The sequence below is a fragment of the Lagopus leucura genome, unplaced genomic scaffold (genome assembly GCF_019238085.1).
Source record: "Lagopus leucura isolate 7727_CA_CO unplaced genomic scaffold, USGS_WTPT01 Super-Scaffold_100017, whole genome shotgun sequence".
NCBI lineage: Eukaryota > Metazoa > Chordata > Aves > Galliformes > Phasianidae > Lagopus > Lagopus leucura.
Window position 1 is genome coordinate 4,692,164 of NW_024962271.1, and position 27,969 is coordinate 4,720,132.

The 27,969-nt window shown below is 34.0% G+C and overlaps 1 protein-coding gene across 2 annotated transcripts in view; it reads right to left on the reverse strand.

Annotated features, from left to right (window-relative positions):
- The window catches only part of CDH8 (cadherin 8), a 123,763-nt gene that overhangs the window by 24,887 nt on the left and 70,907 nt on the right, over positions 1-27,969 (reverse strand). For both annotated transcript variants that reach the window (XM_042877037.1, XM_042877038.1), the window contains 4 exons: positions 26,573-26,826; positions 23,021-23,157; positions 6,468-6,589; positions 219-336 (listed from right to left, as the gene is read on the reverse strand). In XM_042877037.1, coding sequence (XP_042732971.1) covers positions 219-336; positions 6,468-6,589; positions 23,021-23,157; positions 26,573-26,826 — 631 coding nt within the window. The remainder of the gene's footprint in view (positions 1-218; positions 337-6,467; positions 6,590-23,020; positions 23,158-26,572; positions 26,827-27,969) is intronic.

Here is a 27,969-nt window from a genome sequence, read left to right on the forward strand (position 1 = left end):
AATGAGCTGTTTGCTGGATCTTAATTTTGCATACATTATACTTTCTTTTTATCCACACTAAAGATACCAGGAATGGTGTAAAAGATGCAATTAAGGTACCACTCAATATAATACCTACACTGATACTGCCCAAGGAACAAACTGGTAAATAAACTTGAAGTCAGTCAAATAATTCAAAACAGTTATTCAGGTATATAAAACATATATTTTATATTTACCTTCATTTTTCTTGATAGTAAAATTTGGATTGTTGACCATTTCAGGAAGAAGACTATACAAGAAATAATGCCCATTTTTAGGATCATCTTTGTCAACAGCACTGATAATCTGAATTACCTATAACAGAAAATAGTTTCATAAATTCACACTCAATAAACATACAGTATTGCAAAGAACACTTCATTCTGTAGGACATATCCTTGCTTCTTTACACGACAGGCTAAAACTGCAAATGTATAAGCCTGCTAGGTTGTTAAAGGTGTTGGATTAAACATTTGGAAAATGGAGAGTAGATCTAGCCCATTACATTGTTTTTGGAAAAAGGAGGTTGAGAATAAGGAGAGATGGGTACATAAAAGGGGGCAGCTAAGACTGCTGAAGTTTAGGCAAGTAATAAATTATTATTCATTAATAAAGAAGAGACAGAGTGTTTCAGAAACACTGTATTTGGAATTTAGAAGAAAATAGGATTTTTTTTCCTTAATTTTAATGAAACCTCAACTATTGCTATACTAGGAATGCAGGTGGATTTTTATTTTTTTTTTAATATTATTGTCAGCATGTGATTCCCAGAATAATGCAGGATACTAAAGTTAGAATAGGAACAAGTTTGGATAGGCTGAATACCTTTGAATAACTCTGTATGAAGTACCTTGTACGATTTATATGATCAACCACAGCATCTGCAGTGCATGTACCTCAACTATCTACAGCATCACTGACATTGTTCACCTCCAGCACTACTCAGAATGATACTGCAGTTGATCATCTTCAAATCATACAAGGCTGTATGGAAAAAGAAGGGATGAAAAAACATTTTAAAATAATCACTAAAGTGTTTTGATATATATATTTTAATACAATAATGCAGTTGCTTCTCATTCCATGTGATTTTCTATTGGAGTAGAAACAAAGAAAACTATGAATCTATATCCAGCGTTCAGACATGAATTTCAGTGGTGGTTAGTTCATGCTAGAAGGGGTTTATTAGACATTTAATGAGAATTATTGAATTTTGACATGTTTGTTGAGTTTAACAACATTTCTTTCTTGTGTATTTATTTCTGTAATGACTGAAGCCGTTTACCAATAATTTCTTGGACAATTAATTTCAAATTACAAAACAGTACAAATTTCATTTTTAAAGATTAGAACAAAAAATGTAAACAAATTAACATACTTCAGATCTTCAAAGCTTCAATAAAACATGCTAGAATTATGACTATTCAACATGTATGTTACATATAAGATAGCACTCAGTATCACACTTTGTCTTCTATGTTCTTCAAGTCTCAAAGAAAGCACAAAATCTTACTAGACAAACACAAGGACCAGCATCAAAACATAAATATTTAATATTATGTATGTAAAAATATTTGAGCAGGTTCTGATATAAGGATTCATAATGTGTAGGATGTTCTAGGAAAAAATCCAAGCAGTGAATTCCTTCGTTGCCAAATATTACATTCTGGACAGGGCAGACTTATGATCAAAAAAGTATTGGAAAAAAATGTCGATGGTTTAAATACCCTTTTTTTGGGGGGGTGGGGGGGAGAGTTAAATCTATCTGCCAAGTTTAAACCTTTGATTGTCATGATTTCAAATGCATGTATTAGAAGATACTGGGGAAAAAAAAAAATCAAGCTTTTGGTTAAAGAAGCAGGTCTCCAATTTAATAACTGCATAATGAGTACTAGAGAGCTAGGATTTCACCTAGAGTGTGATAAAATGTAACTGGCTGAAAAACTATATGCAGACACTCCATTTACAGGTGTGGAACATTCTCAGCTTGCTCCTTGCAGACACATATGGTACTGAAATAGCTATGTGTGTCTGTCTCCAGGTTGAGACTAGGTACCACAAATTCTGCATCTTAGGTAAGTACAATCTGGAATGAAATTTCAAACAGGTAGTTTTTAGACATGTATGTTTTAGAATCATTCAAGTTCTCAAACACTGCTAGAATGTGGCAGCATAAAGGAAAAAGGAAAATGGCACAGTGAAGTGCACTTAATAGGCACAGTTTTTCCAATGGTTTTGCAATTTAATCTTCACTGTTTACATCAGTGTTAATTCTTTCTTGCATTATTCTAGACTGGAAATTTTCAAGAAATAGAATCTGAATATATATATATATATATATATATATATATATATATGTATATGTGTATATTGTTACAGGAAAAAGAGATATCCCTCAATTTTTCCAACAATTCCTCTCACTGTTTACCAAATCATTTGTTCTCTAAAAATGTACATAACATCATGTGCAAAAGACAAGCTTAGTGAAATACTACAGTTGTTGGGTTACATGCACACATAAAGGAATTAAGAGTTAGTGTTCCCATAGCAACCTTATTTTTGTGTGTGCTTGCATTAACACGAGGGTTTAAAAAAAAAAAAAAAAAAAAAAGACGTGAGTAAAGTCCAGTGGTACTCATGACTACATTCTAGTATGCTGATGAGCATGATTTATTGGTCACTGCTGTGTAATCATTTAATGAAATATTATTTAAGTAACACTCCAACTCTTGACTTGTTGTTCATAACATGGTAGATTGCTTTTTTTTTTTACATGTAATAGCATACAGAACAAATGCGTGTTACTATAATAAAAACGATCAATAGTAACCAAATGAGAACAGATTTTTGCATTGCTTATCTCTAAGAACTGGACTGGAAGTTTATATCTCTTTAGCTGTTCAATCTTGACATTTCTGAAATTATCCCATATAAAATTTCAACTTTGATGTTGTATTAAAAATTCATGTATATATTTGATTCTGTACATATACTTACTGGGAAAACAGTAAATGAGCATATTTTGCTCAACAAGCAACTTAGGATTGAAAATAATAGTTAAATGATCCCCTAGGACAACTCATCATTATAGTCTGCAAATTTGTGTTGCATTTCTACAAAGCCACTGTGAAATAATACCTATAAAAAGATTACCTGTATAATGAGAATGAATGATGCAGAAGGATAAATAGAAAAACAAAGTTATCACCAGTGTTATCAATGCATTATAAATATTACCTACGTGTGACTGTTATATGTGGTACTGTTTAAAAGTCCTTCCTTGTGATGCAGCTCAGCAGATTGAATATTTCCTAATAATTAGTACATTGTTCTTCCAACTCTGAAAATACTTCTGAAGTGACAGTATTGTACATGATTATTTTTAATTACTTTGCAGGTCCATAATACTATGAGCAGTAGACTTATGATAGCATTTATACTTTACTTTGCATGTAGAGCCAACCCTCTACAAGGATCTACAACGATCTATCTGACAATTTCTAACATTAGAAAAAGCCAATCTAATAAAATAGATTAGAAGAACTAATTAAAAAGTGACAGAGGCTGAGAGAGAATTGTATTCTGTTTTATACTGCTCTAGTTTACACACAGGTTTGCACTCTGGTACATCACTGCCTATGCAATTGAAGTGGTTGAAATTCTTGTACCTTAGTTTTGAGGAAACGGCACTTTACTGTGCAGGAGGAACCAGCAAAACCATGAATGTTCTGGCTTGAGTTAGTGACTTGTGTGAAAAACGTAATAAAGGGAGAATTATGAGCTGCTTTATTGCTAAATTGGAAGTATTGTAACATTATGTTCAAGTCTTTTTTCCTGAGACCGACAGAAAACACTTATGACAACTTTCCTTTGTGTGCAAAAATGTGCAAGGAGCACATGAGAACAGAAGAACACATCTCCTCCCCCCCACTTCCACTTCACCCCTCGTCATCTCCTACTGGCAATACTACCGTTACAGGTAGGATAAAACAAAGCACACACATCTGGTAACATTATATGTCAACAGTTTTTAAAACATTCTGTCACATCATCAGCAGCTGCACTTGCCACTTGCAATTATATCAGAACCCAAACCAGAACACTTAAGAAACTGAACTGGATGGTTCAGTCGACACACGTAGGGGCTGCAAATAGGGTTCCATAAAAGGTTTGGATATAATTCCTTTATGTTGATTCAAATACGATTTAAAGTTATATTTAATTTTATAAATCTAAATATATTGAAATATCAAAACTTGATTGTGCCTTTCCTGTACCTGTAATATTTCAGTTTAAACTTTGGAGAACTATCCAAATTAGGCTTTTGCTCCTGTGTGAAAAGGTATTTCTACTCACATTTTGTAGCCGAGACATACTTCGTTTTTGGAATTCTACAGCTTGACTGATTAATAGGATTTATTCCTATATGAATATAGAGAAAATTTGAATATAAAATACTAAGCAGGTGAAAAACTAATCCAGTGGTGCAGATACTAAACCCTTTACAGGAGCAAATAAATTTTAAATGACAAATTCAGAATCTAACCTTGATTACTTGGGACTGGTGCATGCTTAATGTTCTCGTAATTTTGTTTGTTTAAAACATTGAATTGCAGAATTGGTGTCACCTCATCCATGCTGTCAGCCAAATACTGAAAAACCACCTATAAGGTTCACAAAAGAATTCACGCTCAACAGACATCTGCCATCAGAATGAGAGCATGAGGTAGATGGTAAGTCGAACATATTTCTTAACACAAGTTGTCCATAAGTGCTTAAACAAAAGCCTCTTTTATGAGCTTACTCCCAATCATCTTTTATTTTTCAAATAAAAATTTGGTTTTATTACAAAGTGAAAATGTTGGGAAGGTTTTTCAAGTTTTTTAAGCCATCTGAAGGCTGATAAATATATTCAGAATACACTATGCAGCTGAATTTCTGAGTTGAAGGAAGCTTACCAAGTTCTGGATTAAAAAAATTAAAGAAGTATACTCATAGCAATTTAGGATAGCATACAAAACATAACTATTCAGCCTCTGAAATCCACCTGAGCTAAACAGAAACCCACTCTGAGCTAGAGGAGCTTCAGTACCAACAGTAACATAACTGTTTCCTGAGAAATGTCTGCCCATAAGGGCACATTCCAATCTTTTCAGTGGGTAGAAAGCATTCTTATTTCTTAAGTGACACACGTTTGACATCTTTTTATTAAACAAATAGAGGTGCTAGAAAGTTAAATCAACAGTAACAATCCAGCCTTGGTAGAGGTAGATTGTCATGTACTACAATGGAGTTGTCATTTAGTACTAGTAAAAGAAAATCATTTCTAATTCTATTGTCAGGTAACCTACTTTGGAAAATAGTGAATTCAATGCCTAACACCCACATGAGACACAGGAATAGTTGGATTAACAAGTCTAGTGTCATGCTGTCAGCTGCTGTTTATTTAAATAAAATGTCACAAGCCAGAAATAAATTAGAAAGTTTCAAAACAGCAAATTGCTGTAACATGCTGTTTTCCTCAAGATGGACAAAAGTTAAATCTTTATTATGCTGCTTTACTTTCTAAGTTTGAATATTTTCTTGAATTTTTATCTTGCAGTTTATTTGGATATGATACATTCTTCCCTAACTCTGTGCACTTGTCTACAAAATAAATGCCTTTTAAGAAATCTGCTTGATTTCCTTTGAAAAAGGCTACACAGGTTAAACTTCACTTTTGAAGTCTAGCTAGGCATATTTCACCTTGTAGGGTGTTGTATACATTTCTCTGCTAGCACTCTAATTTCATCAAATTATGAAGGAAATAACCTGCTAAATCAGTTTTCTTTTTCTCCTCTGAGATATAAGGAAAATCTCAAACTCAAGTTCTCCAACACTCTGTCCCTCTTTAGATACTTTAAACTCAGTTACAAATCACTTGACTTTCCATCAAACTCTGTTTGGCTTGCTTGATTTCTTTTTTCTTCCCAATTATCTTGGAAAAGTGAGTAAGAATTAGATAGACAGAGACATAGGCAAGGGAAAATGGTTTGATTGTTTTAAGCGTTACTCCTAAATTATATATGGGACAAGCAGCAATCCAGTTCATTCCCTGAGATTCAGGCTGGATTACACTTTTAGCTATTAAAGTACATGAACTTACGAAGGAATGAGCTCCATCAAGAATACTGGAAACATGGGAAGCTTACAGACACTCAGCATTTTTTCTGGATATTGTTTCAAGATACCAACCTCACCTTAAAAATCTATATTTCAAAAACATATATGTTCATATATAAGGAGACATACCAGGGAATGATTATAGATATATCTTAAAGGAATGTTAACAGTTACCATGAACAAATAGGCACATATTTTTGGATTAAAGATAAAACGACAGGGAGAAACTGCACCCCATTCTAACACTCTAAATTATACAGCATAAAAAACATGGAGATATTTACTTGTCCAGGCTTCCCATTCTCACATAAAAAGGCTTCATGCTCTGATGCAAATTCAGGAGCGTTGTCATTTACATCAAGAACTTTGATAGTAACAGGCACCCGGGACACTTGACTGTGGTTCCCTAAGAAAAGAAATCATAGCATAAAAGGTAAGTATATTTTATTTGGGTTTTATATATAAATTCTTAACTAGAAACCATATTCTTTCTTTCCTTCCTTAATTGAGTTGTCTTATCTGTAATGCTGTAACTGATCTGTAATGATGTGACTTGTAGTTGGAGCATGAGATAAAGAAGGATGGCCAGTATCTTGTGGCTGAAAAGAATAAATACATCCCTACTGCAAACAGTATTTGTTGGAGATTATCTCCATGAAGACCTTTCTTGGACTAAATTGGTAAGATTTTTCTTTGATGAAGTTTGTATTGTTTTATTGATAAAGTCCATTATACATGGAAAAAGGAAAGGCTGTAAACAACATAGATTTATTTCTTTGTTTATCTTTCACAGAGCACAGAATGCTTTACTCTATTAGTTGTTCAGACTGCACATCTATTATTTCTCCATTATAAATACTATTAATGTGAAAACACACAGTGAAAAAGAAACTGCAGATTGACATAGGTAAAACTAGATTGTACTTTGGATAAGTTCTGATTCATCTACAGCTATCCAAGAATATGACCTGTGAACTTCTTTCTTTGCTGAAGTAAAGTCTCATAATTTGTAGTGTAAAGCCATTTTGCGTAAAGAATTTTTTTTCATTGCAGAGTAGAATAATCTTATTAAGCTGTAAGGAAAGAAAAGCTAAAGCAACAGTTCACATTCCACTTTGAATAAATTTCACAGTCACATCCCACTGTCTTTCCTCCAGTTCAGCATAATCATTCTAAGGGATTATTAATAAATATTTTAAATTTTATGATTTTTCTTCAAAAAGCAAATACATGAATTCCTTATAAACTCAGGTGATCAGCTGATCTGAGGACTCAAGAAATGTTCTATAGGACATGCGTACATTTACAAGTAATCCAATCCTAGTTTCAAAATCCATCTCTTACTGAATATTATTTTACAAACACAATATCTTGGTTGCGTCATCAAGAGTTCTAATAATTGCATACTGCAAATTAAACTGTAGGTTGGACTTTTTATTTAACTATATGCTTTTGCCTGAATTGTTACCGCAGGCAAGAAAGCTCCTGCATCAAGTCAGGCTGTTAATGTATGCACAGCTGTGATAACTTAGCAGTCCATTTGGGTTCTAGTCTCTGGCAGTGCAGAAATAGCTTAGGAGAAGACAGCGTTAATTCTGGGGGCAAGACAAAAACTATTGATTTATACTCAATAGAACTGTAAAAAGAAGTGTCAAAAAATAGAACTAGTTAGGCTATGCCAGTGGGCTGGAGGCTAGTAATGTGACTTGTAGCAGCTCTACAATTTGTAGAGGTGAGTAGAGGAAGAAACCACAGTGTGTATTTTTTTGTGATTTTGATTCAAGTTAACTGTACTGTAACCTAAGCATATCCTATGTCTTGCATTCTTTTTTTCCTTGTATGTTAAAACAAGACATTATTTTGAGGTTTCACTGACAAATCTAAATTCGTGTAAATTTCAATATCTCTAATAACATTAATTTTAAATAATATAAAATTCTCTATTTCAAAAAATAAAATCACATTACCACTAAATGTACTTGTGCTACAAATAAGGCCTATACATTTTCTAGATAGATGGAAATACACAAATTCTATCCATGTAGGATATGGAAGATTACAAGGCATCAAATTTTAAATGCTTTCTAGTCATAGGACTCACAAGTTTTAATTTAGAAAGAGATGTGTCACAGAAGAAAAAGAAATCCCTATCAAAATACTGTAATAGTAATATTTATGTCAGTTTCACGTGATATGATTTTCTTTATTAACAGGTGAAGTGAACATACATGTCATCAAATAAACACTAATATGAAAATCAAGAAACTGAAAATATAAAACTCTTTTTAAAATCTTGATAAAAATACAGACTATAAAATCTCTAGCTTATCAGAATTCTAAGCACTAGTGTCATATTTGAACACTAAAGATTTGCTTTTATCTAAATTAAAGAAATGATGGCAGTTCAAATTTTAAAGACATTACAGAGAAATGTAATTAATTAGATAAGCTTCTAAAGAAATTATTCATGTCTCTTATGACTGCCCCCAAAATGTTTGTCTTTCATCAGAAATACAAACACTAAATTTAAAGATATTATAATTAGAAACTTGATGAGAATTCATTAAATAAATTAATTTACTAAACACAAGTGAGACCCAACTGGTTTGGAAATGTCTGAACAAGGGGATATCCACTACCTATTAGGGTTCTGGTGACTATGATGAAGTTTATTGCTGAGAAAGAGAGGGAAATCTTATCTACTGCTTGTACTGCCCACCACACTGAATACATAACATTATTTTGTCATTGTAACGTTTTCAATATTATTCACTTCATGCTAAATGAAAAATAATTAATAATTAAATAAGGATCACAGTAAATAAAAAACACCCCATGTATACGTATTATGGCAAGTAAGTACCAAGCACTGACAAGACAAAATGGTTTCACCTGCCTGTTTTCAAACTTAAAATGACTGCAAAGTTCGAAGCAGTAAAACACTTTGAGAGCTCACTAAGAATTTCAACCAATTCCACTGAAGCAAACTTGATTAGTTTCACAAAAACAAGGTCAAATATCCCTCTAGTTTTATGGTTTTGCTGCTCTCTTTTCTTTATGTTTTAATAAAAAATATACAGAAAAAAATACATATCCACTATACTGCAGCTGAAGACAATTGCCCTTCACTCATTTGTGGCCCAGGCAAGCAAAAAGGTTGGAAACCCGTTATGTGAAGTATATCCCTACATACTCCCAGCAGTGAATGAAGAGAATGCTAGATCCTTGCCATTGTATACAGCTTGTCTTCACACTGATCAGTAACGTTCCTTATTTGTGAATAGTCAGTTATACTCTAAAATAATGACAAAATTAAATTTCAAATATTTTTTTAAATTTAATATCTTGTTTGTTTGCTTGCTTTTCCATTGAGCCACAAAGTCATCTGAATTAGAATTAGACTAAATCATTCATTTTTCAGGTAGATTGTAAGACTGGTTACCGAAGTTGCAAAGAGTATAAAGATAGTCATTATCTGTTAACAAACTAACTGAATTTGTAAAGATTTCATCAGCTGTATTTATGGTGATGCACAACTTAGACACCTACCTTTGGTCTTGCAAAACAAGTGCATCACTGGGACTGTCACCTGAGAAGCAAAAGCTTGGTTTGAAAGTTTAGAACATTGAGATGAAATATCTGAAAATATTAAGCATATCTCTACTTGATAGTCACTGGTCTTAAAAAGCAGTGCTCACTAAGAAACAGAATTGTTGTCTGTCAAAATAATGTAAGTTCATCATTTATTTAACAAAAAGAAATCCAGTTTGATCCACTTTTCCCTCATTTAATTAAAGCACCCATAATCACATCAAGGTTCTCTTTAAAAAGTCATAAACCGTCTTGCATTTTAAGTAAAATGAAGTACCTGTATAGAAGTAGACTCTTGCAGAATAATATGTATTTTATTGATAGTATCATCATCATATGGTCTTGGAAATGGTTATTTCATGCTTCTCTGATTCAGTGAAATTTCTACTCTAATAATATTTTAAATTAGAAGTCCTAGTTCTAACAGAGAAATCAAAACAAAATCTGAATCACTGACTTAATAAAAACAACAGCACTTGCTTTATATCTCTCATACTTCAAACTTATTAAGTTGTATTTTAACTGTTCTATTCCCCAAGCCTTTATCAAAGTTTTATCCAATGACATTAGTAAGGCAGTCTAAATGCAGGACAAACTTATCTTCCCTTTATGTTTTTAAGTTGTTGCTTTCTTTGTGCAACCCTTTATCTCTGTAATACTGCTTCTACAATTCTTTTGCCATATGAAACTGGCAAGTCTAACTTCAAGTATCCTGAGAAGCAGAGATGATACTGTAAAACAGAAATTTTATTTGTGTTGATGTTTAACTGTAGAAATCACATACTGCAGTAAAAGCTGTGCTCATTTGTCTGAAGTGTTGCATAATGATCTGATTCAAAAGAGATTGACTGCCTGAAACAGACTCTGAAATTGTCAGGAAAAAAACAACAGTAATTGGCATAACTTCTTTTAAAAAGAACGGACCATAAGCTATTTCTCAATTAGGATAAAATGTAACCTTCAAACCATAAAACAGACAAACAAATGGGTCTCCATGAAGATTTCAAACCTCACAAAACATTCTTAAATTTTTAAAGAACAAGAAAATACTGAGAGTTGTTGAATATCCGTATGTGCATAGATCACATCAATGCATAGTAGAATGGCTTCTCTGTATGAAGCTGAGACAAGAAACAAGCTCTTCTTCAAAATTAATCTTCAATTTATATTTATTTCAGCTCACTGGGACAGATTGTGGTGAATCTCTGCATGTACAAGTGTGTAGGAGGGAGGGAGGAAGAAAAAGATGTGAAACATATTTATCAGATTTGTTCCATAAGTCATTCTTTGGAAGAAAAATAACAATGGCTTTCAAAAGTTTTGCCATCTTTCAATTGATCCCTCAGTTTATTTCTTATGGTCTCCAGAAGAAACAAAGAATAAATTAAGAACAAAGCTACATTAAATTCTGCTTCTATTTCAGCACTGACGAACTGTTGCAAGTTTCACCAAGGACTTGCTCAACACCTCTATCTCTTTCGTTTTTGTTCACTTTTCTACCTCTATGCCATGAAAAATAATCAGAAAATGCATGTTCTCACAACAACGATGGCCGCCCAGCTAACATGTGAGAAGTGTATTTTGACTGCATATCCTGGACAGGACAAGGAGAAGGGGAAACTGAGGACAGAGCATATTTTCAAGTAAATGACTTCAAAACTAAATATATACTTAAAAGGTTTCCAGATCTCAGTAGCTCCATCTGTAAAGACTGACTAAGATAGGCCACCTACCTACTTTAATCAATACGTAGATGTATGATTTGGGATAAAAGGCCATATTACTCTTTAGGCTTGCTGCTAACACAAAAACAAAGAGTAAAATTTCTGTGATAGATGCAAAAGCAATGACAGAAAATGTTACTTACAGAAATTCATATTATTCAGGCCTTGTTTAGACAAAGTCTTCACTTTCATTTTCTGTGGGCTTTTTTTTTTTCATGTAAGACAAAAATTATTTAATACAGCCCATAAAGAATAGAAAATTTGAAGCAGTTACCATGAATTTGCAGAAAAATGAAACGTCTGCAAAAAGACCAAAAAGATCATTTTCTTATTTGTGACACTCACCTAACCCAGCGCAGAGTTCTCTGCTTGCTATTGTAGTAGCCAAATAACTCAAACTGACTGCATTTGTATTTGTTTCTCCCTTTCACTTCAAGGCCTGATTTCAATTCTGCTGAGGTTAATCAGCTCTCTTCTACTCTGGATGCTTAATCCAGTCCTTATGTTTAATTACATTTCCTTACATTACATTACATTACCTATTTCCTAAATGTTAAATAATACAAGATTTAAAATTTAAATACAATTTAAATTAAAACCAGGACCTCAACTGGGTACTTTGTTAAATTCAAAAATTTATGAAACTGTATCCTCTGTATCAAAGAACGCTTTTTAAAATATTCATATATTATTTTCATATAGACACAATATATATTGATGGAAACGGTTAGCTCCCATTTTGCATAACTGGAGGTAGGCTATAATTTGATATTCAAATGCAACCTCTTTGTTATTTTTCATATTCATTAAGCTGTGCAGTTATTCAGCAGCCTAACACATAGTTACTCCATAATTACCTCTGATCCTCAGTAAATTGAAAGATCCGTTTGCATAACTGGGAAATATTCGTAATTTTTTGTAGAAGTTCCATATTTTGATTGGTGTGTATGAATGGCATTGTCTTCTTTGAATGTACGAGATAGATAAAAGAGCCTTGGGAAGGCAAAACTAGCTTAGAACAGCAAAAGAACACTCAAATGTAGTTTACAGCTGTGAAGAAGGTTTCTTCTACCAGAACTCTAGCTATAAGAGGAAATCAAAAAACATCGCTTTGTTTAAATTTAACTATGCAAGTTAAGAGAGGAAAAGTTCTCTGCTGCTGCAGTGTGTCAGAGAAGAGAGGCCATGGTGAGCTATAGTTTTGTCCTTAAAGGAGCTGAAGTAAACAACTGATACTAAACTACATTGTATTCACCTAAGAGCTGGAGGCAAATGTCAAGCCTATGCAACTCTCCAGCATATCCAACAACCCAGAAACTCAAATTTCAGGTTATTATAAATCACATTGAATGGTGACCTCCCTTAAATCACCATACTTGTGTTTCAAAAAATCCAGTGAAAAATCACCTCTATTTTTTCTCAGACTTTGTAATGAAGTAGACAAAGTAAATAGTAGATGTACTAGGTAACATGAGTCTCATTACATGTAATCTACATACTCCATTACAAGTGACTGCATTGGAGAAGCACTAGGAGAGAAGGGCAGTTATTAAATTTGGGGGAACAAAGAGATGGGGTAAGGCTTGAAAAAAGATTTAGAAGGGGCATCCTAATCAGGAACTGTAGCACCTTTTCAATATTTGAGTACCAATTATGGGTACTTGTCTCTTGTCAGAAGCTCTGCTTGCAAATAGTATGTCCTTAGAGACTGTACTTCTGCATATCTAATTTTGACCACAGTGAGCTTTATATTCACAGTGACACATAATCAAGATATATGTGACACATCAATATGAGTAAACAAATACATAATTCAAAATAAATTATTAGTATAGCTGCTTGAGCGGGTTGTATTTGAAGCTGCTACAGTCACGTCAGCTATTTGACAATGAAAACAATGCTGTTTTATTCACAGATCCTAAATAAATCCTTAGGAAAAAAAAAAGTACACTGCTAACATCCTTCCACCCACACATCTATCCAGAAACCATGCTAAAACAAATGTTGGCAGAAAACAATCTGTATTTCCGATACAGTATTGCATTGTTGAAAATTATTTTTTCTGTTGAGAATGCAAGCCAACCTGCAGATTGCAATTATGCCACTTTCAGTAAATTAACTGTGTTACATATGTAAGTGGTGAACTGTTAAGGAGTACAGAAATTAAAAGTATGGTCTAAGGCTTAACAACCATTAATAGTGGACTTGCAAGCCATAAAGAAAGGCAAGCTAGAAATGTTTGAAGTTTTTTTTTTTTTTTTTTTTTTTTTTTTTTCCTCAAAAGCAATGTAAATAAAAGAAAAATCAAGTTTGTTTAACATTATAAGTTACTTCAAGAATAAGCAACAGCAAAACTAACCACAACTGTGATCTCTGGATGCATTTGCTAGTAGGACAATTTTACAGTTTCACAGGCCCATAATTGTAACAGAAGGCAGAGCCCACTATAGGCTTCTGAAAAGTTGTTTTCCTTCATCCTTTCGGCGTCTACCAGTAAGGACAAAAGAGTCAGACAACAGGAAACCACATCTATCTGCTACCTTTATTACGTAAGCTTCCAATAGCAACAGCACAATGGAAATGCTGCTAGATCTTTGCTTCTTATAAATCACCACAACCACAAACTAATTAAGATTTCAGAATTTCTGAGGCAGTGTAACGTGTAAATTGTTGCTAGGAAGTTGTAAGTTTTCATTTCTAAATATCACACTGAGAAGATGTCCAGAAAATATGGTACTACTGAGTAACTGAATAGGATCGGTCTCAAAAAAACAAACCAGCAAACAGGCTGGAAGCAAACTGACGAAAAGTTTAAGATGAAACAAATGTACAATGGCATGATTTGCTTGATTCCAAGTTAATCAAGAGCGTTGCGCTAGCATAGAAAAGTCAGGAATCTGGCCCACACTTTAGAGCAAATACATTGTTAATATGCTAATGCCTCATGCATATTAAAATGTTATAAAATATTGACTCAGATATGCAAGGTCTTACTGTCAATTTTAATTAGCTTTGAAATTTTGTAATGACTAGCAGCAATAATAACAACAATAAGCAGAGTGATTGAGAACGTTGGGAATATTTGGGGATTTTGATTTTAAATGATTTCATGATTAAAGAATAATAGTTAATAGTTTAAATTAAACCCCTCTTTTTCTTACTGTTAGACAAAACATCAAAACGCTTTAATAAAACTTTTTATCAAACATGTCTTTATTACAGAAGTATTTAAATTTCATCATTTTCAGAGTTCATATTTATTTCTTAGCAGTGCTATTCACTGATTTTATGTTTCCTTCATGGATAAAACTTTGCTAGATGTGCTAGATATTAAATCAGGTTCAGAATTAAACAATTTTTACTTGCACATCAATGGCAAAAAGACCTCATTAACATATCAGTATGTATCTTTACAAATCCTCTGTTTGTCAGCCTGACAACACCATCATTGCCATCCAGCAACTTCACATGCTTCCCTGACTCTTTATTCTAGAAAAAAAAAAAAAGTTCTCAAAGAAGATTGACTAAAGCAAGTCTACTCAAAAACCTCTACTCTGACTTACTCTCATACTTCAGTCTTACAGGAAAAAAAATAGATGATAGTCACATCAGTTCTTATCAAAATAGAAGAATACTGCACATGATTTTTAAGAAGAAGAATATTTGCTAGAACTAAGATATCTAGGCCTGAGAACAAAGATGAAAGGAGCTAGACTCTTGATGCAGATCTCTCTGTTCTTATGTTTACTACCTCTTCAATTTTTCACCCTTTTAATTACTCAGATGCTTTATTTGTAGCTGTCTTACATTCTTTTCTCTGAAATCAGAGATTACAGTCTTTTATTTTGTTCCTCATACCTGGATTTTAATTCTATATTCTAAACTAATGAGTCTACTTTATATACAGATTGTTTCATTAGTGCCCTCCTTTCCTATTCATATTCCTTCATAATACAGCCACTCCCATACTATTATCCATGTGGATCCTATTTACTGCCATTCATGAGCTATGAAAAACACTGATGGGAAAGCCTGCTGCATATCTTAATGTCATTTAATAGCTAAGACCAGCCAACTACTTTACACATCATGCCACTCCTCCACTGAATGATTCTCTGCAACCCACTAGAACCTATGGAGTTCAGTGTAGTCCTCTATTTACACGCCAACGAATATAAACCACCGTGCTACACTCTGTTAGTGCAAAAATGATGTATTATCTAGTTTGAGTTCCAGTAAGTCAGAAAAAAGAAGTGAAGTGAAAAAGGTTAATATTCTTACTCAGAGGTTGGTGAGGCCGTGGCAAAGGCTGCCCAGAGAAGTTGTGGATGACCTATCCCGGAAGGATCTCAAAGCCAGGTTAGGCGGGACCCTGGGCAGCCTGATCTGGTGGCTGGCATCCAGTCCAAGGCACCATTCACCTGTTTATACCTCCATAATGGCTTATTTCCTTATCTTTTTAAAACTTACTGAGATTTACTCAGCTCTAAATTAGTGGCAATTACATAATACACCAAACTAACCCCTTAAAATGTTGGAATTATTGCAAAGAATGCCTATAGTCATTTTTACAATAAAAGGCTAAATAAAATAAATGAAAGCATGAGCAAAGGTTTTCATGGCATTTAAATACATCATAGCTGAAGGCATATTCTAAAGAGTAATTATGTCTCTTTTCCTTTTTAATTATTGCCTTTGTATTTTTTAAGGTAATATAAAATGTAGATAACTTTATTAGTGCATGTGTTAGGCGATGATTCAATTATTGCATTTATATTCTTGGTAAACCATAAAAAGTCTTCTTGGCTTTATGCCTTTTCCCATTACGTGATAAAATTGCCTCATACTTCTTCATTTCAAAAGAATGCAGTTGGTATATGGGTAATTACCTTCGTCAAATAGAACCCGCAGCTTTGTCCTTGAGATTCCTATTCTCCATGCTTGGAAAATATTTTATATGGTCAAATCACCATTTTGATTTCAAGATTTTGTCTTTATTTTCATCCTCTGCTTTGATTAATAATTCACCAGAATTTCCACTAGTTGGGGCAGCTCTGGTACTTTGCCAGACATTTTGGTGGAGGGAGATGGACGCTAACAAGCCAGTGGCATGCTTTTTGTTTGGCAAGTGTAGCTGCATAACAAGGGTCTCTTGATAAAAGCAGTCAATCAACATCAAAATAATAGCTCCATGACTACATTGTCTGGAGTGTAAGGAAAACAGAAATTCAATTAAAAACCCTCATTCATAGATTTACAACTCAGCTAAAAGGATTGCTTTAGGCTAACAAATATCTTCTCCCATGCAGTCCTGCACTAGGCTTGGAATTGCCCCAGTGACTGATTTGCTGCATGTCTGTGCATGTGTGAGAAAAGAGAAATTCTGGAAGAGACTTTGTGTAATCTAATGAAGCTCAAATGGATGCACACTTCATCCCTCTATCTCCTACTATATCTGAAAAGGCTGGAGTCTATACTAATTATAAAAGAACTTGTCTATGCTTGAATATGCTCACAGGGGTGTATCTCATAAACTGTTACAGAGATTTGGTCTGAATGCAATCGAAGAAATCCAGTACTGCAAATGGTCAGAAGAAGGTTGGGAAGAAAACACCAATCTCAAACTCTCAATCCACCCAGTGCTACACCAGAAAGCTTGGGAAATATAAAGGTATCATCATTTAGTTCTGTGTAGAGTCTGTGAGCTATGATTTCTGCCATTTGTTGGTGTGCTTTTCACAAATCTCACAGACTACAAATTGAAATATGTTTAGAAAATTTCTAGTTAAATCTGTGATATTATTCAATAAATTCCCACTGCGTAGTACACACATGCTTGAGAAAAGGTTTACTTCACTTTTAAAAGAGAACTTCAGGTAAACAGGATTCATTCTAGCATACTTAAAAAAAAAAAAAAATAAATAGAATCCTGTATCAAGCAGATCTCAGATATAGTTTAAGAGGGATGAAAATGCAAATATCAGGATATTCATATTTAAGTTGGAGGAATATTAATTGCATTATGTTACTAATACACACCTCTCTTGCCTAAGTTAGCTCTTCAGGGATAAATCTTGGTTTTAGTTTCATTACTTCTCCACTTATTGTTGCTCTTGATATATCAATTAATCACTGAAGTACAGGGTGTTCCTTACTATTAATGAGTAACACAGTGAGGACACTGAGGAAATATCGTCAGTGTAGTTAATGGAAATGGGAATCCATGGAGATGGAGGCATATAGTTGACAGAGTATAATTACTATATGCTTTGTGCATGTATGACAATTTGATAGCTTGCATGATCTGGATGAACTCCATTCAGAATCTGTGCAAACTGTAGCAAAAATGTTCTAATAAATAAATCATGTCTATTTGATTTTCCTGTAGTAGCTGAGAACCATTGACAACACATAACTCCATAAGTACTGCAAAACCTATATAAGAACCTGAGAGAATACTGAGGAGGTTAGCTCAGCTTGAACTCTGCTCTGCTTCGCTGCCCAGCAAAATTGCCAACTAGTTAATGCAAGCAACACAAGCATGTCAATGTGAACAGTAGTTACAGCTATAATTGTACCTTATACAAACTAAAAGCTGTATTTATGTGTTCAGATGAGTAGGCTTACATATGACTATATGGATCCCCACTTTTCTAGACTTTCCTGAATGCCAGAAATTCCATTACAAAAAAGTACCAAGTAACAAAAATGTGATATGCCTTTGTGGACATACATACATTTAAAAAAAAAGACAACAAAAGAAATGTCTGTAAGTTAATCATTCATACCTACTGCACTGCAGTTCAGACTACTTGTGTATGCCCACAGATTTTTTCTCTGTTCGGAACTTAGCTTCAGAGGGCCCAAACATATGAGAAGTAGATACAGCCCTGACTTACAAGGCAAGGCTATATCCATTCATCGTTCTCTCAAGCATCCAGCTCAAAAAACCTCACAACTGTGGCAAACAACTTTAAGCTCCTTAGCCTTCAGTCATATAAGTCCTAACCATACAACAACAACAAAAAATCTCATTAATTCAGTATTTAAAATCCAATCAGAGACTGAAAATAAAGTTCACCTCTCACATCCACAGATCAGAAGGTATATTCAAAGGAAGAGTCATTTTGCCAATGAGCCTGTTTCATATATGCTGTGAGCTCCTAGATACTCACACTCTAGACTCGTTCAGCAGGGTAAACTTGGCTGCATGCCAATGTAGAAAGAAAATTTAAGAATCAATTCAAAGGTTTAATAATTTTGGATATCTCTCTTGCAATAAGCATTAATCTGTGTATTTCTTCAGTGAATTCTAAGTTGTATTTAAGAGTCATTTTTCAAAGAGGTCAAGGTTCTTTTAACATTCTCTTTTCTTACCAATCCTGTGATATAATTCATCAATATAGTGGCGTCACTACATGGCCAGAGAGAAAAAAATTCAAACCACAAACAAGAAAATATTAATTTAAATATATAATGAAGAATGTAAGGATTTATTTACATTTATTTATTGGATATTAGGAGAAACTTTTTCTCTCAAAGGGTGGTCAGGCAGTGGAATGGCCTGCCCAGGGAGGTGGTGCAGTCGCCGTCCCTGGTAGTGTTCAAGAGGCGCCTGGATGAGGAGCTACGAGAAATGGTTTAGTAGCTTGTGACACTGATAGGAATGGGAGGGTGGTTGGACTAGATGATCTTGCAGGTCGTTTCCAACCTTGTGATTCTGTGATTCTGTAATTTACATTAAATATGGAGATCAGTGACGAGTGGTGCCCCGCAGGGGTGAGTACTGTGGCCCTTTAATATCGTTATCAATGATATCATCAGTGGGGTCAAGTGCACAAAAAAAGTATGGCCAGTAGGTCATGGAAGGTGCTCCTGCCCTCTGCTTTGAGCTGGTGAGACCTCACCGGGAGTAGTGTGTCCAGATGTGTAGTCCTCAGGAGACACATGGATCTGCTGCAGCACATCCAGAGGAAGGCCACATAAATGATCCAAGGGATGGAACACCTTTACAAGGACAGATTGAAAGAGCTGAGGCTATTCAGCATGGAGAAGAGAAAGCTCTTGGGAGACCTGATAATGGCCTTTCATTATATAAGTGAGGGCTATAAGAAAGAAGGGGATAGACTCTTTAGCAGGGACTGTTGTGATAGGACAAAGGGAAATGGGTTCAAACTAAAACAGGGGAGTTTTAGACTGGTTATAAGGAAAAGATTTTTTATTACGAGGGTAATAAGGCACTAGCAAAGGTTGTCCAGAGAGATGATAGATGCTCCACCCCTGCAGACACACAAGGTCAGGCTGGATGGGGCTCCAAGCACCTGATGGAGATGTAGGTGTCCCTGTTTATTGCAGGGGAGTTGAACTAGATGACATTTAAAGGTCCTTCCAAACTCAAGTATTCTATGGTTCTATACAATGAAAGCAACTAGAAATCACTTCACAGAGGCTAGAAGGTGTCTTCCAATGATGGGAAAAAAGCAGGGAAATGCTTCCAAAATCTACCACTTTGCACAGGTCTCAGAATAGGAAGGTAATACTATATGTGACACCAGTAGTACAAATATATTTGAATTAGAGCTAGAAAGATGCTTGCCTGTGAATAGAAAATGTTCTTGTGAATGAAAATAAACTAAATCACTTTTTTGCCTGCCAACTACTTACATTAAAAAGTCCCCATTAGCTCATGCTTTCTGCTCCTAGTTTCTGCTTCTAGTTTTGCTAGACAAGGAAGGTTTAGATTACCATCTGGGAACTCAGAAAGAATAAAATCAAGTAACATTTAAAATTATCTGAATTTTAATCTCTCCATCCTCAAGCTAAATGAGGTAACTTCTGAAAATGCAGAGGTAATCTCAGTCCATCCAGAGCAATCTCATCCAGAAAGATTCCAATTCAGGACAGTGGTTGAGGGTTGATATAAAAGAATAGCTCTGTAAAGCTGACAGCAGAAAACTTCAAAAGTCTTTCTTAAGGCACAAATGTAGGTGCAGGAAATGTACCAGCACAAAGTTCCAAAAAAATTATTTAAGTTTTGGCAATACTTGGTGTCTATCTATGAAAGCGTTGATAAGTCAGGATGTATGCCCATTGTGTTGGCATTCATGATGAAAAAAAACCCCACTACTTATGATTGGTAAGCAGTTATGATGGCAATGAAATGGTCCAATCATTGCCTGTATGAATAGAGGTGAGCCCTGAACTGAACCTGGAAAGGAGCCTGGTAAGGAAGAGAAAATGCTCCTGTATGAATGATAGAGATATATTTATGGGAGAGATAAGCAGTACATTAATGTTACTCTCAGTAAAAGCATAGAGATGACACTGTTTGTATTTTCATTTGCTGCCTGTATCTGCCTTTAACAGATTTCTGCTATTTTATAGCAGAGATCTTGCTTATTACTGTGTTGTAAAAAAATTTGAAAATGACCATTTTACCCTGCTTTACAATTCTATGAACACATTTAGTTTCTGCATCAGGAGTTTATAGTATTGTCTCTTAAAGAAGCAGACATAGCAGTCTATGAAATTCAGCTCTTGTATTATGTAAAGGTCAGATAATCATATTAGGAATGTAAAAACAAAGCCAAAACAACAATAAAAACCCAACTCAATCAACTCAGTCATGAGCAGGAACTCAAAAGCTTAGCTCTGAATTGGCATTATTATTTTCATAGCCAGTCTGAAAAGAAGCAATTTTACAACACTGATAGGTGTTGAGGCTCCAACAAAGTTTAATGATAAGGCTTACTTCTTGAATACAATAATAATTCTTAAATACAATTACATTTTTTAAATCTGAAGAAGGCAGACTTTATTCTGATCTGACTTAGAAAAGTGGAATTCTGTTAACTTTGTTCTGGTACACGCATATAGAGGAGGTCAAAGAAGTGAATTGGATTACTTTCTTGAAAAATTATTCTTTTTATTTTTTCCTTTTCAGACTTTCGGAAGTAACTTTTAAAGTTACTTCACTTTACATCTTTTGATGTCTCAAATGATTTGAATTACAGATTAACAATTCTTCTCTTGATGCTATTGGTAAATCCTACAATCCGAGATTGCTCAAGTCTTGGGAAAACTGGCATGGAGCTTTTTATACCTTTCTCCTTCAAAACTAGCTGAATTATTAAGTGGCTTGATATCAACTTGGCAATTGTTAAACTGCCAGTTTAAGAAAACTGGAGCTTGCTTTCTTTCTTTATGCAATTTAATTGTCTTGCCTTGGCTTTCCTGCCAGTATTGTCACAAATTTATCAAGATAGTGTTTACACATAAGATTTAATAATAATTATTGAAGCATTGTTGGTATTATTGCACTGTTAGCAATGAAATGCACAGATTATTAAGATAGATCACAGTTTACAGAGGTTATAAATGGAGAGCTTATTTTATATTCAGACATCTCTCTCTCATATATACATGCATTTCAGTTATCCCTCACAGATCCCTAACATGTTTGTATCTAAAAGCAAGTACCATCAAAAAATATTGGAAAAGTAATCATCCAATATGAGCCAAGTAAGCAGCTTTTATTCTCCCATTCATTCATACGTTCATAGGTACAGCACTATGATATTGAGCACTTAAAGTTTTGGATCATAACACTATATACTCAAAAAAGATACTCTGGGTGAAAAGAAAGCATCAAAATCATCTTGTTTTCTATACGCAAGGATTAGCAGCACAGTTCATCAAGCTCTAATTATTCTCACAACAATGTGTCCAGTGTGCACGTTCTTATGAGAATTATATATACTGATTGCTGAATAAATACTTTAGCAGAAATATTTTCTTAGTTTGTGTTTCAGACAGATGACAGACCTACTTCCAGAATCCGTTTTTTGCTGCGCTATGACTGCAAAATTTATAGTATAAAATATAGAGCTAATATTAATCATAAATTATGGTGGCTTATCAGATCCTGCCAACAGCATGAATTAATCAAGAACTCTTCTGGATTACAAATCTAGGACCCATATTCCTAGGCAGGGTGACTCTCCTGGCTCATGCCTTGGCTTGAGAATACTGATCAGTCTCAATAATGCGTGTTCTTGTCTACAGCTGTGTAATTTATTCATAGGCATCAAAGAGAGCTACTTTCATTCACTATTACCCATGTACTTAATCATTTATTGTATTGAAACAAAATATTTTTCAGTGTAACGAAACTGTGGGTTGAATCTATGCTCTACTTCCACAGTATCAAAGCTTTATTTCTTCTGTCTTATAATAAAAACTCACTGTGACGTTTTTTTCTTCATTTACCCTATAAAACCTCTACAAATGTCATCATGTATCTCTTCAAACTCTATATACTTTATTCACTGAAACAAACGCAGTTTTGAAGAGCTAAAAGAAACAGACCTTCAGCAGAAATTGTTCTCTTAAAAAGGAAAAAAAAAAAGTTGTACTTAAAAATTCAGTTTCACTTTTTACAGTTATGTATTGTTTCCACTGCACACACTATTAGAAGTAATGGCAATAAAACCAACCAAACTCCAGTATATACAAATACTTACTAGTTTCAGTAGCTACAATCGTTATATTGTGCCACATATTTGTTTCTCTGTCAAGTGGTGTTGCCAACGTTATTTTTCCATCTTCTGCATTAATGTTGAACTGTCTCTCAAGGTCAGTATGACGATCAATGGAAAACCTGCAAAATACACATCCCTGTAATCTACTTAATGAAGTTAATGAATCCATACAATCACAATACATTTTATGGAGCCCTCTGAGATCTGCAGTTTTATAGCCAAATGGATTGAAAAGCTCAATAGAATAATAATTTATAAGACAATATGACAAACTCAGACTAAAAAACTTATAAATTATTGCCCAAGGAGTGATTAGCCATATGGAACCAGTATGAAGGTCATAAAATGCCCTCAGGTTCACTAGGTAACATCTTTGAAAGACAGTGCCGATCAAGAGTTAATTACATAATCCATCATATTTATTAGACAGTTTCTATGACATTTCACAGTAACTGCTGATAATTTCAAGTGTAATGCATTAAGCACACAAAAATAGTGGACTTCGTGGTTATTTTTAAAAAGGATGAAAAATATTATTTTAATAATAAATTTCAGAGTAACGATCTGTGAACTATTCACCACACCAATTATTTGGTTACAAATCAAGTGGCTCCATGGGCAGAAGTCAGTCAGTGAATCACTGCTTACCTGTAGAACACTTGAAATGCTGAAGGAGTGATTGTTTTATAGATTGACATCACTGTTTTTTAAGAAAACAAGTTTTCTCTGACCGGTAGTCAGTTTGCAAATGTAAATTTCTAGGTAAATTATGCAGCCGAAACAGAGCCAAAGAATGTTGCATTTAGATGTTTGTGCAATGCATTTTAAATACAACTCACTTTCAAAAATTAGTTCAAAGTTATAGTGTAAATGTTTAAAGACTGTGTTTATTAGCAAGGCTAGCATAACCACACTGGTGAGGTGTGATAGGACTTAAGAATGAAAACCCATTTAACTAGGAAGTTTGATCTGCTACACACTGAAGTTTTCTGTTTTTAAACTATCAGAAGAACAAATTTTACTCTTAAAAATGAGGTGTTTCATAAAAAAGTATGATAAAAAATATGAATTCTAATTTGAAGTGCATGTGCCTAAAGCTAGGCACACACATATTTGGACATTCAAGTAAACTGATTTTCTAGAGAACTTCACACATTCAGTACTCAACAGTTTCCTACAAACTGTACTATCCTCAGCAGTTCTGAAAATGAGGTCACTTCTGTGGAGGAATAAAGCTGCAGGTGCCTAACCTTAGGCAATCACATTTGAAGATGTATCTTAACCTTACTTTAATGTCTCCTTAGTTCCTAGGTAAGTATTACAAGTGGAAACTGTGATACTAGTAAAGTTAGTACAAAAAAAATATCTTACAGAATTATATGTTTAAACTTACAGGTCTAAAATTTCATTCAAGAAAATTAGACAAAGACAGCAATTGAGATAATTATTTTAAAGATACCATTACGTAAACCTAATTTTTTAGTTCTTGCAGTTTATGTAAGGCTGCAGAAATGACTACCACAGCTCTGGTAACAAACTTTTATGAAATTCTTACATTACATAAATGAAATAAAACATGAAATGCTTATATGCTATTTAGTTGACTTGGGCTTGACGTAAATTCCATTAAGACACATTTTTTTCTCCAAGAGTCAGTGCGTTTTTAAACTTCCATTCGCAGTCTTCCTTGCAGTACATTTTCTGAAGTTACAGAGGTGTGAGTGTAACATCTGTGAGTTTGTTGTACTGCACTTTATCTCATCCCAACAGTATGTATTCACAATGCAAAAACAGCATTCGAAAAGAAAGTTTTGTAACATCAGTTACTCAGGTTTACAAGACCATGAAGAGGTAAAATGCTCTTCTGATTTCAATTTGATAAATATTTGGTACAAAATAGAATAAAACAAAATAAAAAATCTGCCAAGTCATAAATGTGGGAAAACTAATAATACATTCGCAGTTTCCTTTTCATGCTAATTGTATTATAACTCTTTTTAATGAGAGCGTATTGTCAGATCCATAAGCTAAACATAAAATGTACATTTCTCTAAAAATGAGAGAAGAATATCTTGGGACATAATATCTGTTTTCAAATTGCCATAAAACCAGCACAAGTTATTGAGAAGTTTGAGTTAGTTTATGGATCTGGTATGGCAATTATAGGAACAACTCCAAAGTGGTTTAACAGAAGACTTAAAGTGATTCTCAGTCCTTCTGCACTATTAATACTGCTGTTATGACTTATTTTGGTCTATTCTTTATCTGCACAAATGTACATAAGAGCAAGAACTATTTTTGCTGCACCTACTGAGATTCAAATCAGAAGACTGCTACATTGTCAGTGTTTAATCACCACTGTCAGTTAATGACAGGCAGACAGGACATGCTACTTAGTGACAGATAAATGGCTGTGCTGTTACAGAGGCAGAAAATATAGAATCTAGGTTTTTAAGGACTGCTGTAAATTAAGAAAATGATCCACTACTGCTGGAGATGAAATCTCTTCCAATATGAATGGGGAAAACCTGCCACTGTGAAGCTTATCTCTCCACAGAGAAAGACACTGAAAGGCAGTGATTTATAGGAGGGCAGAGACAGCATAGGAGGAATGATTATTACTCATGCTTTTTGCTACGCACTTGGATCAAGCTTTATCCAAGATAATTAATAAGACAATAAGCCAGAATTTACCACCCTTAGTAAACTACAGCAAAGCTCTACAAGTAGCTCAGCTGAGAATTCACTGTGTCCTTTTCCAAAGGGAGATGCATGTAGTCTATATGCGGTAAGAGGTGAGCCTGGAGACACGACAACACATGCTTCTGAAATGCATATACTGGAATAAGACCACTAACCAATTATTAACTACATCAGTACACCTTTTTTCCCCCAAATTTACTTTTACTATAAATATGATGCTATGCTGTTTGTTTTCATAATGTTTTTTGCAGTACAATGCATAGGAAATAAAATATGGTTTGGTAACAGACACCCATGCTATCATGGAAATGAGACAAATGACACAGATCTAATGAAACTGGAACAATAGATTTTGTTCAAAATAGATAACAAGGGAAATCATACAAAACGAAAGTGCAAAAGTCATATGGGCATCATAATTTCTGATTTCCTTTAACAAAACCAGGGAAGAGTTTCGTCAAATGAATACTGAATATGATTTTACAGTCTTACAGCTGCATGGAACAAACTCAGTATTGTTAGTGTAGAAACTAGCAGATTATTTAAAATAAATACATTGAAAATTCAACCTATCAGACCTCTTACCCCTTATTTTTTAATTTCATTGCATTCCTACTGTTTGGTAAGATTATTTGTGTGGAAAGGAATATTTTTGTGATTTTGAAAATGATACAAACTGATACGTCTAAATTCATAAGGCGATGAAATCCTATACAAGCATTTTATAGAATGAGAACAGATGGAGAACAGCATCATACATACAGTGTATAGAAAAATATACTTAGTACTCTGCCAGCAGTTTTTTCTATGAGAACTTTAAAGCAGCACTACCTTATAGGACTGGAAGACACGTCAGGGTCATGGGCTGTCACCTGACCAATCACAGAGTTAATAGCAGCATTTTCATGCACTTCCAGTAGGTATGTAGGTGATGAAAAGACTGGTGGCTCATCAGCATCCTCTACTACAATTTTTACTGTTGCTGTATCCTTGAAAGGTCCTCCACTGATGAAGCGAGGATCAATATGAATGTTGGCTGCTTCTACCTTCAGAGTATAGGATTTTTTGGTCTCAAAGTCCAGGGGCTGTTAAGAATGACAAAGATAAATGTCTTTTACTAATGGCCGCAGAGAAAGAGCAAATTAATATAATGCTGATGGATGAAAGTTATGTGCATTTAAGCACATTCAGTGAGTTTTTATGCAACCACTTCCTACTCCCAAAAATCCAAACGGCAAATTTTCTAGGCATATATTGATACTTGTTTATTAACCAGCCTCAAAGAAAACAAGACTCTGTTTTCTTGCTTTTCACTATGAACTTATCACAATACTCTCTTTCATGAATTATACTACTACAATTACATACCAGATAAATAGAGCGAATTTGTTGGTGGTGATGTGACTTGCATAATAATCATGCATTTAATCAGTGCTTTGTTAGTTGTAGATAAGAAAATACTGTATACAAGATATTATTGCCATGAGGAATAAATATTTAATTATTTCCAGAACTACATAAGAAAGGCAAATATCTAGCAGTTATAATTTGTTGGACATGAGAGGCATTAGATGGAAAAACTTAGAGCTAATCATATAAGAATGTACTTCAATATTATTACACTTCAGATAACTCTGCATTTCTGTTTAAAAGGGTAAATGAGGAAGACATCTCTCAGGAATTTCTTCCAACTGTAGCAATTCCTATTTCTACATGCTATATTTTTTTTCAGAGGTAGAAACACGAAACTGATTACTTTATTCTACCAATATATCTGCCATGTCACCACTGTTTTTACTATTTTACAGCCACATATTAAAACAGAGAAGATGAAAACACAGTGGATTTAAAGAAACGAAATGCCAAATAAAAACCAAATCTGAAACAGTTCTGAATTATAGAATTTTTCATTATATGAGATTCAAGTTTGTATCTTGAAGCACACCAGTATATTCACTGTATTATTCTCTTGTGTCTCACAATGATTCAAGTTTCAAAGATGCAAATTGCCAAGCACTGGAAAGATATTAAGATTTGCATTACAATGTCCCAGGGATAGAAAGAAAAAGACATAGAAACTCTGAATCTGCAATGCAAATACCAGCAAGAACACAAATAGGAAAAGCAAATCTTTCTGTCAAAGCATTAAATATGTGCACTTTTGAATTTTGTTGATTTTTTTTTTTTTTCAGGTATAAATCAAAGTCTAATGGGATTTGCTCTTTCAC